Source organism: Tachyglossus aculeatus, chromosome 2 (assembly GCF_015852505.1).
Source record: "Tachyglossus aculeatus isolate mTacAcu1 chromosome 2, mTacAcu1.pri, whole genome shotgun sequence".
NCBI lineage: Eukaryota > Metazoa > Chordata > Mammalia > Monotremata > Tachyglossidae > Tachyglossus > Tachyglossus aculeatus.
In genome coordinates, this window is record NC_052067.1 from 170199204 (window position 1) to 170211663 (window position 12460).

The 12460-nt window shown below is 45.8% G+C and overlaps 1 protein-coding gene across 1 annotated transcript in view; it reads left to right on the top strand.

Annotated features, from left to right (window-relative positions):
• ABCC9 (ATP binding cassette subfamily C member 9) overlaps positions 1 to 12460 on the top strand; it is a 351651-nt gene that overhangs the window by 287730 nt on the left and 51461 nt on the right. The window contains exons 32-33 of the mRNA XM_038765661.1: positions 4705 to 4835; positions 11077 to 11155. Coding sequence (XP_038621589.1) covers positions 4705 to 4835; positions 11077 to 11155 — 210 coding nt within the window. The remainder of the gene's footprint in view (positions 1 to 4704; positions 4836 to 11076; positions 11156 to 12460) is intronic.

A 12460-nucleotide genomic window follows, 5' to 3' on the forward strand; every position in this document is an offset into this window, starting at 1 on the left:
TGAGAGAGCGGAGTCGAGGATGACACCAAGGTTGCGGGCTTGGGAGACGGGAAGGATGGTAGTGCCGTCAACAGAGATGGGAAAGTCAGGGAGAGGACAAGGTTTGGGAGGGAAGACAAGGAGCTCAGTCTTCGACATGTTGAGCTTTAGGTGGCGGGCGGACATCCAGATGGAGATGTCCTGAAGGCAGGAGGAGATGCGAGCCTGGAGGGAGGGGGAGAGAGCAGGGGCAGAGATGGAGATCTGGGTGTCATCAGCGTAGAGGTGATAGTTGAAGCCGTGGGAGCGAATGAGGTCACCAAGGGAGTGAGTGTAGATTGAGAACAGAAGGGGACCAAGCACTGAACCTTGGGGAACTCCCACAGTAAGAGGATGGGAGGGGGAGGAGGAGCCTGCAAAAGAGACTGAGAAAGAACGACCGGAGAGATAAGAGGAGAACCAGGAGAGGACGGAGTCTGTGAAGCCAAGGTCAGATAACGTGTTGAGGAGAAGGGGGTGGTCCACAGTGTCAAAGGCAGCTGAGAGGTCGAGGAGGATTAGGACAGAGTATGAGCCGTTGGATTTGGCAAGCAGGAGGTCATTGGTGACCTTTGAGAGCGCAGTTTCCGTGGAATGAAGGGGACGGAAGCCAGACTGGAGGGGGTCGAGGAGAGAGTTGTTGTTGCACACAGTAAGCGCTCAATAAATACAATTGATGATGATGATCTAGAGAAGCAGCGTGGCTTAGTGGAAAGAGCCCGGGACTGAGTGTCAGAGGACCTGGGTTCTAATCCTGGCTTCTGCCGATTGCTTGCCATGTGACTTCGGGCAAGTCGTTTTGCTTCTCTGGGCCTCAGTTGCCTCATCTGGAAAATGGGGATGAAGGCTGTGAGCCCCATGTGGGACAACCTGATCACCTTGTGTCTTTCCCAGTGCTTAGAACAGTTCTTGGCACATAGCAAGCACTTGACAAATTCCGCCATCATTATAATTATTCTCTGGGCCTCAGTTCCCTCATCTATAAAATGGGGACAAAGACTGTGAGCCCCACGTGGGACAACTTGACTACCTTGTGTGCCTCAGTTAGCTTATCTGTAAAATGGGGATTAAGACTGTGAGCCCCCCGTGGGACAACCTGATCACATGGTAATCTAGACTGTGAGCCCATTGTTGGGTAGGGACTGTCTCTATATGTTGCCAACTTGTACTTCCCAAGCGCTTAGTACAGTGCTCTGCACACAGTAAGTGCTCAATAAATACAATTGATTGAATGATTGATTGATTGTAACCTCCCCAGCACTTAGAACAGTGCTGTGCACATAATGCTTAATAAATGCCATCATTATTATTATTATTATTATTATTACCCCAGCGCTTTACAACAGAGCTTGGCACATAGTAAGCACTTACCAAATACCATAATTACTATTGTTATTATTCTCAAGCCCTCAGTTCCCTCATCTAGAAAATGAGAATTAATAATAGCTTTTGTTAAGCTCTTACTGTGTGCCAGGCAACGTGCTAAGTACTAGGGTGGGTACAACCAACTTGTCAACTTGTGCTTCCCAAGCGCTTAGTCCAGTGCTCTGCACACAGTAAGCGCTCAATAAATACGACTGAATGAATGAATGAATGAACCCAATCAGGCCGGACACAGTCCTGTCATTCATTCATTCATTCAATCGTATTTATTGAGCACTTGCTGGGTGCAGAGCACTGTACTAAGCGCTTGGGAAGTACAAGTTGGCAACATATAGAGGCGGTCCCTACCCAACAACGGGCTCACTGGGAAAAATCGGGAAGCGGTTGACGGGCGCCGCCTTCCGCGCAGTCAACTCGAGTCTCCACCCTGGACTCCCTGGAATTGGCCCCCACTTCATAGAAGAGGGAAACGAGGTGCGGAGAATTTAATTCAGTCTTTCAGTTGTATTTATTGAGTGCTTACTGTGGACAGAGCACTGTACTAAGCCCTTGGGAGAGGACAGCTGCAACAGTAAGCCGACACATTTCCTGCCCACAATGAGCTTATAGTCTTTTAGACTGTGAGCCCACTGTTGGATATGGACTGTCTCTATATGTTGCCAACTTGGACTTCCCAAGTGCTTAGTACAGTGCTCTGCACACAGTAAGTGCTCAATAAATACGATTGATTGATTGATTGATTGGGAAGACAGACATCAGTACAAATAAATAAAACCACGGATATGGACACGTCGGATGGGGCTGGGAGGGGGGAAGAACAAAGGGAGCGAATCAGGGCGACGCAGAAGGGAGTGGGAGATGAGGAAAAGTGGGGCTTAGTCTGGGAAGGCCCCTTGGAGGAGGTGGGCTGTGTGGCCTTGGATAAATCACTTCACTTATCTGTGCCTCAGTTACTTCCTCTGTAAAACGGGGATGAAGGCCGTGAGCCCCAAGTGGGACAGGGACTGTGTCCAGCCTGATTTGCTGGTATCTACCCCAGCGCTTAGTACAGTGCAGTAAGTGATGTTAGTGCAGTGCAGTGCTTAGTACAGTGCAGTTAGTACAGTAAGTGATTAACAAATGCCGTAATTATTATTACATTACCAGAGTGGTAATAAAGGGGGATTAACTCTAAGGTGTGCAATTTCAGCTCCTTAAGAAGCAGAGTAGCCTTGTGTATCATATACCCAGGAGTCAAGTGCTTAGTACAGTGCTCTGCACGCAGTAAGCGCTCAATAAATACCACTGAATGAATGAATCGGAAAGACCTGGGTTCTAATCGCAGCTCCACCACTTGTCTACTGTGTGACCCTGGGCAAGTCACTTCACTTCTCTGGGCCTCAGTTCCCTCATCCATAAATGGGGATTTTGTTTTGTCGTCTGTCTCCCCCTTCTAGACTGTGAGCCCGTTGTTGGGTAGGGACCGTCTCTATAGGTTGCCAACCTGTACTTCCCAAGCGCTTAGTACAGTGCTCCGCACACGGTAAGTGCTCAATAAATACAATTGAATGAGTGAATGAACGAATGAAGACTGTGAGAGCCATGTGGGACAGGGACTGTATCTCCCCAGCACTTTGAACAGTGCCTGGCACATAGTAAGCGCTTAACAAATGCTATTATTATTATTCTAAGTGCTTACCAAGTACAGTTTTAAAAAAATTATTATTATTCTAAGTGTTTACCAAGTACAATTTTTAAAAACAAAGTCCGCCAAGCAATCCAGAGCCCAACAGGCGGCTGATCTGGTTGATTTCCTGGGCGCACAGAAGAGCGGCGTTTTTAACGGTTGGCATTTTGCTGGCCGTTTGCGGGCAGACATTCGTCGAAGTCCATCGTTCCCCAAGCTCGGGACGTTCGTCCTTCCTCCGGGCTGGGGTCTGTCTTGGCGTGACTCATTCGTTCGTTCAATCATCATCATCATCATCAATCGTATTTATTGAATCATATTTACTGAGCGCTTACTGTGTGCAGAGCACTGGACTAAGCACTTGGGAAGTACAATTCGGCAACAGCGGGCTCACAGTCTAGAAGGGGGAGACAGGCAACAAAACAAAACAAGGAGACGGGCATCAATAGGATCAAAATAAATATATAGGATTATAGATTCATTCAGTCGTATTTATTGAGCGTTTACTGTGTGCAGAGCACTGGACTAAGCGCTTGGAAAGTACAATTCGGCAACAGCAGGCTCACAGTCTAGAAGGGGGAGACAGGGAGCAAAACAAAACAAGGAGACAGGCATCAATAGCATCAAAATAAATATATAGAATTATAGATTCATTCAGTCGTATTTATTGAACGCTTACTGTGTGCAGAGCACTGGACTAAGCGCTTGGAAAGTACAATTCGGCAACAGCGGGCTCACAGTCTAGAAGGGGGAGACGGAACGAAACAAAACAAGGAGACGGGCATCAATAGCATCAAAATAAATATATAGAATTATAGATTCATTCAGTCGTATTTATTGAGCGCTTACTGTGTGCAGAGCACTGGACTAAGCGCTTGGGAAGTCCAAGTTGGCAACATAGAGAGACGGTCCCTACCCAACAGTGGGCTCACAGTCTAGAAGGGGGAGACAGAGAACAAAACCAAACATACTAACAAAATAAAATAGACCAACAAAATAAAATAGACTAACAAAATAAAATTAATAGACTAACAAAATAAAATTAATAGACTAACAAAATAAAAATAATAGACTAACAAAATAAAATAAATAGATATATGGGCATCATTAACAAAATATATAGAATAATAAATATGTACCTATATACACAAGTGCTGTGGGGCAGGGAGGGGAGTAGAGCAGAGGAAGGGAGTTGGAGCGATGGAGAGGGGAGGAGGAGCAGAGGAAAAGGGGAGTTCAGTGTGGGAAGGCCTCCTGGAGGAGGTGAGCTCTCGGTAGGGCTTTGGAGGGAGGAAGAGAGTGAGTTTGGCGGATGTGTGGAGGGAGGGAATTCCGGGCCAGGGGGAGGACGTGGGCCGGGGGTCAACAGTGGGATGGGCGAGAACGAGGCCCAGTGAGGAGGTGAGCGGCCGCAGAGGAGCGGAGGATGCGGGCTGGGCTGGAGAATCAATCAATCAATCGTATTCATTGAGCGCTTACTGTGTGCAGAGCACTGTACTAAGCGCTTGGGAAGGCCGAGTTGGCAACACATAGAGACGGTCCCTACCCAACAGCGGGCTCCCAGTCTAGAAGAAGGGAGGTGAGGGAGGAGGAGGCGAGGGGATGGACTGCTTAGAAACTCTGGAAACCTCTTCCAGATCCCTCCGAAGTTCCGGAGCACTGGCCGCAGGAGGGTGAGATCAAGATTCACGATCTGTGCGTCCGATACGAAAGCAACCTGAAGCCCGTCCTCAAACACGTCAAGGCCTACATCAAACCCGGGCAAAAAGTAAGTGGCCTTCCACCCTCATTCCATTCATTCATTCATTCATTCATTCATTCATTCATTTAATCGTATTTATTGAGCGCTCACTGTGTGCAGAGCACTGGACTAAGCGCTTGGGAAGTCCAAGTTGGCAACATCTAGAGACGGTCCCTACCCAACAGTGGGCTCACAGGCTAGAAGGGGGAGACAGAGACAGAGAACAAAACATATTAACAGAATAAAATAAATAGAATCAATATGTACAAGTAAAATAAATAAATAAATAGAGTAATAAATCCGTACAAACATATATACATCTATACAGGTGCTGTGGGGAAGGGAAGGAGGTAAGGCTGGGGGGGATGGAGAGGGGGAGGAAACATTCCACCGAGAAGCCGCGTGGCTCAGTGAAAAGAGCCCAGTCTTGGGAGGCAAAGGTCATGGGTTCTAATCCCGGCTCCGCCACTTGTCAGCGGTGTGACTTTGGGCAAGTCACTTCATTCAGTCATTCATTCCATCGCATTTATTGAGCGCTTACTGTGTTCAGAGCACTGGACTAAGCTCTTGGGAAGTACAAATCGGCAACATATAGAGACGGTCCCTACCCAACAACGGGCTCACATCACTTCTCTGGGCCTCATTCATTCATTCATTTATTCATTCATTCATTCAATCGTATTTATTGAGCGCTTACTGTGTGCAGAGCACTGGACTAAGCTCTTGGGAAGTACAAATCGGCAACATATAGAGACGGTCCCTATCCAACAACGGGCTCACTTCACTTCTCTGGGCCTCATTCATTCATTCATTCATTCAGTCGTATTTATTGAGCGCTTACTGTGTGTAGAGCACTGGACTAAGCTCTTGGGAAGTACAAATCGGCAACATATAGAGACGGTCCCTACCCAACAACAGGCTCACTTCACTCAGTGACCTCATCTGTAAAATGGGGATGAAGACTGTGAGCCCCACGTGGGACAACCTGATCACCTTGTATCCATCCCAGTGCTTAGAACAGTGCTTGGCACCTAGTAAGCGCTTAACAAATACCATCATCATTATTATTAACACTAAAAGGACACATTCTCAGTGCATTATGAGCCTACAATCTAGAAGGAGCCGGAGTCACAGGATCGATCAATCAGTGGGATTTCCGGAGCGCTTACTGCGCAGAGCACTGTGCTAAGCATTAAGGAAGCACTGCTTGTATTTTACTATCCGAGTCCTCATTCTTTAATCAGTCGTGTATTTCTGCACAAATGATGCACAGGAAGATTAGGGCGCTTAGACCATCAATCGTATTTATTGAGCGCTCACTGTGTGCAGAGCACTGTACTAAGCGCTTGGGAAGTACAAGTTGGCAACATATAGAGACGGTCCCTACCCAACAGTGGGCTCACAGTCTAAAAGTACAGTGCTTGGCACATAGTATGTGCTTAACTAAGAGAAGCAGCGTGGCTCAGTGGAAAGACCCTGGGCTTGGGAGTCAGCGGTCATGGGTTCGAATCCCTGCTCTGCCACTTGTCAGCTGTGTGACATTGGGCAAGTCATTTAACTTCCCTGAGCCTCAGTTGCCTCAGCTGTAAAATGGGGATTAAGATTGTGAGCCCCACATGGGACAACCTGGTCATTTTGTATCCTCCCCAGCGCTTAGAACAGTGCTTTGCACATAGTAAGCACTTAACTAATACCAAAATTATTATTATTATTTAACTTCTCTGAGCCTCAGTTACCTCAGCTGTAAAATGGGGATTAAGACTGTGAGCCCCATGTGGGACAACCTGATCCCCTTGTATCCCCCCAGTGCTTAGAACAGGGCTTTGCACATAGTAAGTGCTTAACAAATGCCATTATTATTATTATTATTATTATTATTATTATTATTATTAACAAATACCATCATTACTATTAGGGGAGGGGGGAAAGGGTGGTTGTCAGTCAGACAGTCTGTCAGTCAGTTATATTTACTGAGCACTTGCTGTATTCAGAGCACTAGACTAAGCGCTTGGGAGAGGACAATACAACAATAAGCAGACACATTCCCTGCCCACAACGAGCATAATAATAATAATAATAATGATAATAATAATAATAATAGCATTTATTAAGCGCTTACTATGTGCAAAGCACTGTTCTAACCACTGGGGAGGTTACAAGGTGATCAGGTTGTCCCACGGGGGCTCACACTCAATTCCCATTTTACATATGAGGGAACTGAGGCAAAGATAAGTGAAGTGATTTGCCCAATGTCACACAGCTGACAATTGGCGGAGCTGGGATTTGAACCCATGACCTCTGACTCCAAAGCCTGGGCTCTTTCCACTGAGCCACGCTGCTTCTCTATAATAATCATTATTATTATAATGGCATCTGTTAAGCGCTTATTATGTGCCAAGCACTGTTCTAAGCTCTGAAGTAGACACAAGTTAATCAGGTGGTCCAACATGGGGCTCACAGTCTGAATCCCCATTTTGCAGATGAGGTAACTGAGGTGCCAATAATAATAATAATAATCAAAATGATGGCATTTATTAAGCGCTTACTATGTGCAAAGCACTGTTCTAAGCACTGGGGAGGTTACCAGGTGATCAGGTTGTCCCACGGGGGGCTCACAGTCTTAATCCCCATTTTCCGGATGAGGGAACTGAGGCACAGAGAAGTAAAGTGACTTGCCCAAAGTCACACAGCTGACAGGTGGCGGAGGCTGGATTTGAAACCGTGGCCTCTGACTCCAAAGACTTGCCCAAAGTCACACAGCCGACAAGTGGTGGAGCTGGATTTGAACCTGTGGCCTCTGACTCCAAAGCCCGGGCTCTTTCCACTGAGTCACGCTGCTTCTCTGAGGAGTGAAGTGACTTGTCTAAGGTCACACAGCAGACAAGCGTTGGAGCCGGGATTGGAACCCCCGACTTTCTGATTCCCAAGCCCGCGGTTTTGCCACTAACTCACATTGATTAGAGAAGCAGAGAAGCAGCATGGCGAAGTGGGTAGAGGCCCGGCCTGGGAATCAGAAGGTCATGGGTTCTAATTCCGCCTCTGCCACTTGTCTGCTGGGTGACCTTCAGCGAGTCACTTCACTTCTCTGGGCCTCAGTTACCTCATCTGTAAAATGGGGATTGAGACTGTGAGCCCCAGGTGGGACAGGGACTGTGTCCAACCTGATTATTTTGTATCCACCCCAGCGCTTAGTACGGTGCCTGGTATGTAGTAAGTGCTTAACAAATGCCACAATTATTATTAGCATATAATCATTAATATATAATGTTATATATTCATATATAATATATTATATTAATATATTATTATTATTATGATGGCATTTATTAAGTGCAAAGCACTGTTTTAGACTGTGAGCCCGCTTTCTAGACCATGAGCCCGCTGTTGGGTAGGTGCCGTCTCTATATGTTGCCAACTTGGACTTCCCAAGCGCTTAGTCCAGTGCTCTGCACACAGTAGGCGCTCAATAAATGCGATTGAATGAATGAATGAATCTTCTAAGCGCTGGGGAGGTTAACAAGGTGATCAGGTTGTCCCGCGGGGAGCTCACAATCTTCATCCCCATTTTACAGATGAGGTCACTGAGGCCCAGAGAAGGGAAGTGACTTGCCCAAAAGTCACCCAGCTGACAAGTGGTCGAGCCGGGATTTGAACCCATGATCTCTGACTCCAAAGCCCGGGCTCTTTCCACTGAGCCACGTTGCTTCTCTATTATTATTCACTGTGACTGGTTCTTGTCTCTCTCCAATCAATCAATCAATCAATCATATTTATTGAGCGCTTACTGTGTGCAGAGCACTGTACTAAGCGCTCAACTGTATTTACTGAGCTCTGACTGTGTGCCAGGACAGGGATGCTCTGTCCAACGCAGTGACCTTGTATCTACCCCCGTACTTAGAACAGTGCTTGGCCCATAGAAAGTGCTCAATAAGTACCATAATGATTATTATTATTATTGACATAATTATTATTATTATCGACACTTCTAATCTATAAGCTCTCTATCAATTCCGCTGTACTTTCCTGCGCATTGATAACAGTGCTCTGCCCAGAGGGAGCACTCAACAGTGGTTCGCACATAGTGAGAGCTTCACAAATACCATCATTATCATTCTTATCGGGGAACAAATATCCCGCAGAAATGGACGATGACTGGATAATGATCTGGTGATGATTCCAAGCGCTTAGTACAGTGCTCTGCACACAGTAAGTGCTCAATAGATACGATTGATTGATTGACTGATTCACCAGTTACCAGACACTGTAAACCTGGTGTTCTTTTACTTATGGTGCTTTGAGTTCATAGTCAATCCACTAGTGGTATTTATTCATTCATTCATTCAATCGTATTTATTGAGCACTTATTGTGTGCACAGCACTGTACTAAGCGCTCGGGAAGTCCAAGTTGGCAACATCTAGAGACGGTCCCTACCCAACAGCGGGCTCACAGTCTAGAAGGGGGAGACAGACAACATATATTAACAAAATAAAATGAATAGAAGAGATATGTACAAGTAAAATAGAGTAATAATAAATAAATAGAGTAATAGTGGAAGAAGGAAGTGAAGTGATTGAGCACTTACTATGGGCAGAGCACTATCCTAAGCGCTAGGGAGAGTCCAATACAACACAGCTGGCTGACACGTTTCCTGATCACAGGGAGCTTACGGTCTACAGGGGGATCAACCAGTGAATCAGTGGTGTTGGTCTACATGTTTTGTTTTGTAGTCCGTCTCCCCCTCCTAGCCTGTGAGCCCGCTGTTGGGTAGGGACCGTCTCTAGATGTTGCCGACTCGGACTTCCCAAGCGCTTAGTACAGTTCTATGCACATAGTAAGCGCTCAATAAATACGATTAATGATGACGTTTATTAAGCGCTTACTACATGCAAAGCACAGTTCTAAGCGCTGGGAAGGTTACAAGGTGACCAGGTTGTCCTGCGGGGGGCTCCCAGTTTTCATCCCCATTTTACAGATGAGGTAACTGAGGCACAGAGAATAATAGTAATAATCAATCAATCAGTCAATCGTATTTGTTGAGCACTTACTATGTGCAGAGCACTGTACTAAGCTCTCGGGAAGTCCAAGTTGGCAACATATAGAGACGGTCCTTACCCAACAGTGGGCTCACAGTCTAGAATAATAATAATGATGGTATTTGTTAAGCGCTTACTATGTGCACAGCACTGTTCTAAGCACTCGGGGGATACGAGGTGATCAGGTTGTCCCACGTGGGGCTCCCAATCTCAATCCCCATTTTCCAGATGAGGGAACTGAGGCCCAGAGAAGTGAAGTGACTTGCCCAAAGTCACACAGCTGACAAGTGGCGGAGCCGGGATTTGAACCCATTACCTCTGACTCCAAAGCCCGGGCTCTTTCCACTGAGCCACGCAATGAATGAATGATTGGGTGTTTACTTTGTGTAGACAGCACTGTACTAAGCGGTTGGGGGAGTCCAAGACAAGATAATTCATTTATTCATCCCTTCAGTCGTATGTATTAAGCGCTTACAGTGTGCAGAGCACCAAACTAAGCGCTTGGGAAGTACAGTATAACATCTTCCGGATGGTCGACATATTCGACGGTAGGTCTGATGGGGCCTCGGCCTCGGCTGTCTCCTTTATCCTTATATTATATCCTTTCTCCTTATATGTATATATGTTTGTACATATTTATTACTCTATTTATTTATTTATTTATCTATCTATCTATCTACCTATCTATCTATCTATCTATTTATTTATTTATTTGTTTATTTATTTGTTTATTTATTTATTTATTTTACTTGTACACATCTATTCTACTTATTTTATTTTGTTAATATGTTTGGTTTTGTTCTCTGTCTCCCCCTTCTAGACTGTGAGCCCACCGTTGGGTAGGGACCGTCTCTATATGTTGCCAACTTGTACTTCTCAAGCGCTTAATCCAGTGCTCCGCACACAGTAAGTGCTCAATAAATACGATTGATTGATTGATTGCTTGAATAAACAGGCCATCCCTGCCCTCAGTGAGCTCACAGTCTAGAGGGGGGGAAGACAGATATCACCCGTTCCCCACGACGATGCTGCCCTGCTTGCTCTGTGGGTCAATCAATCAATCAATCAATCGTATTTATTGAGCGCTTACTGTGTGCAGAGCACTGTACTAAGTGCTTGGGAAGTCCAAGTTGGCAACATAGAGAGACGGTCCCTACGCAACAGTGGGTTCACCCCGGGTTCAGGGGGCATCGCTGGGTTTTCCCGGCGGCCAAGGCTCCGTGTTGTCTTCCAGGTTGGGATCTGCGGCCGCACCGGCAGCGGGAAATCATCCCTCTCTCTGGCTTTCTTCCGGATGGTCGACATATTCGACGGTAAGTCTCACGGGGCCTCTGCCTCGGCTTTCTCCTTCCTTCCCTCCGGAAGCAGTCGATCGAGCGTGTCGTAATAATAATAATAATAATTTTATTTATAATGGCATTTATAATGGCATTTATAAATAAAGATAATGAGACTGTGAGCCCACTGTTGGGTAGGGAATGTCTCTACGTGTGCCAATTTCTACTTCCCAAGCGCTCTGCACATAGTAAGCGCTCAATAAATACGATTGATGATGATGGTATTTGTTCATCCATTCGACCATATTTATTGAGCGCTTTAAGCGCTTACTATGTGCCAAGCACTGTTCTAGGCGCTGGGGGAGATACAAGGTCATCAGGTTGGCCCACGTGGGGCTCACAGTTTTCATCCCCGTTTTCCAGATGAGGGAACTGAGGCACGGAGAAGTGGAGTGACTGGCCCAAGGTCACTCAGCTGATCAATCAATCAGTCAATCAATCATATTTATTGAGTGCCTACTGTGTGCAGAGCACTGTACCAAGCGCTTGGGAAGTACAAGTCGGCAACACATAGAGACAGTCCCTACCGGGGATTAGAACCCATGACCTCTGACCCCCAAGTCTGTGCTCTTTCCGCTAAGCCATGCTGCTTCTCTAATCCTGACTCTGCCACTTGTTTTTTATAATGATAATAATAAGAATAATAATAATAATAATAATGGTACTTGTTAAGCACTTACTATGTGCCAAACACTGTTCTAAATGCTGGGGGAGATACAAGGTAATCAGATTGTCCCACGTGGGGCACACAGTCTTAATCCTGTATATATGTATATATGTTTGTACATATTTATTACTCTATTTATTTATTTTACTTATACATATCTATTCTATTTATTTTATTTTGTTAGTATGTTTGGTTTTGTTTCTCTGTATCCCCCTTTTAGACTGTGAGCCCGCTGTTGGGTAGGGACTGTCTCTATATGTTGCCAACTTGTACTTCCCAAGCGCTTAGTACAGTGCTCTGCACACAGTAAGCGCTCAATAAATACGATTGATTGATTGATTGATTAATCCCCATTTTACAGGTGAGGGAACTGAGGCCCAGAGAAGTGAAGCGACTTGGCCAAGGTCACTCAGCTGAGAAGTGGCGGAGCCGGGATTAGAACCCATGACCTCTGACCCCCGAGCCTGTGCTCTTTCCTCTAAGCCACGCTGCTTCTCTAATCCCGGCTCCGCCGCTTGTTTTTTTTTTTTTTTTATCAAAACTGAAATAAAATATCTGTAAGCACACAGGCTGTTTGACTTCCTGGTTTCTCAAAACCAATAAATTCATCAATC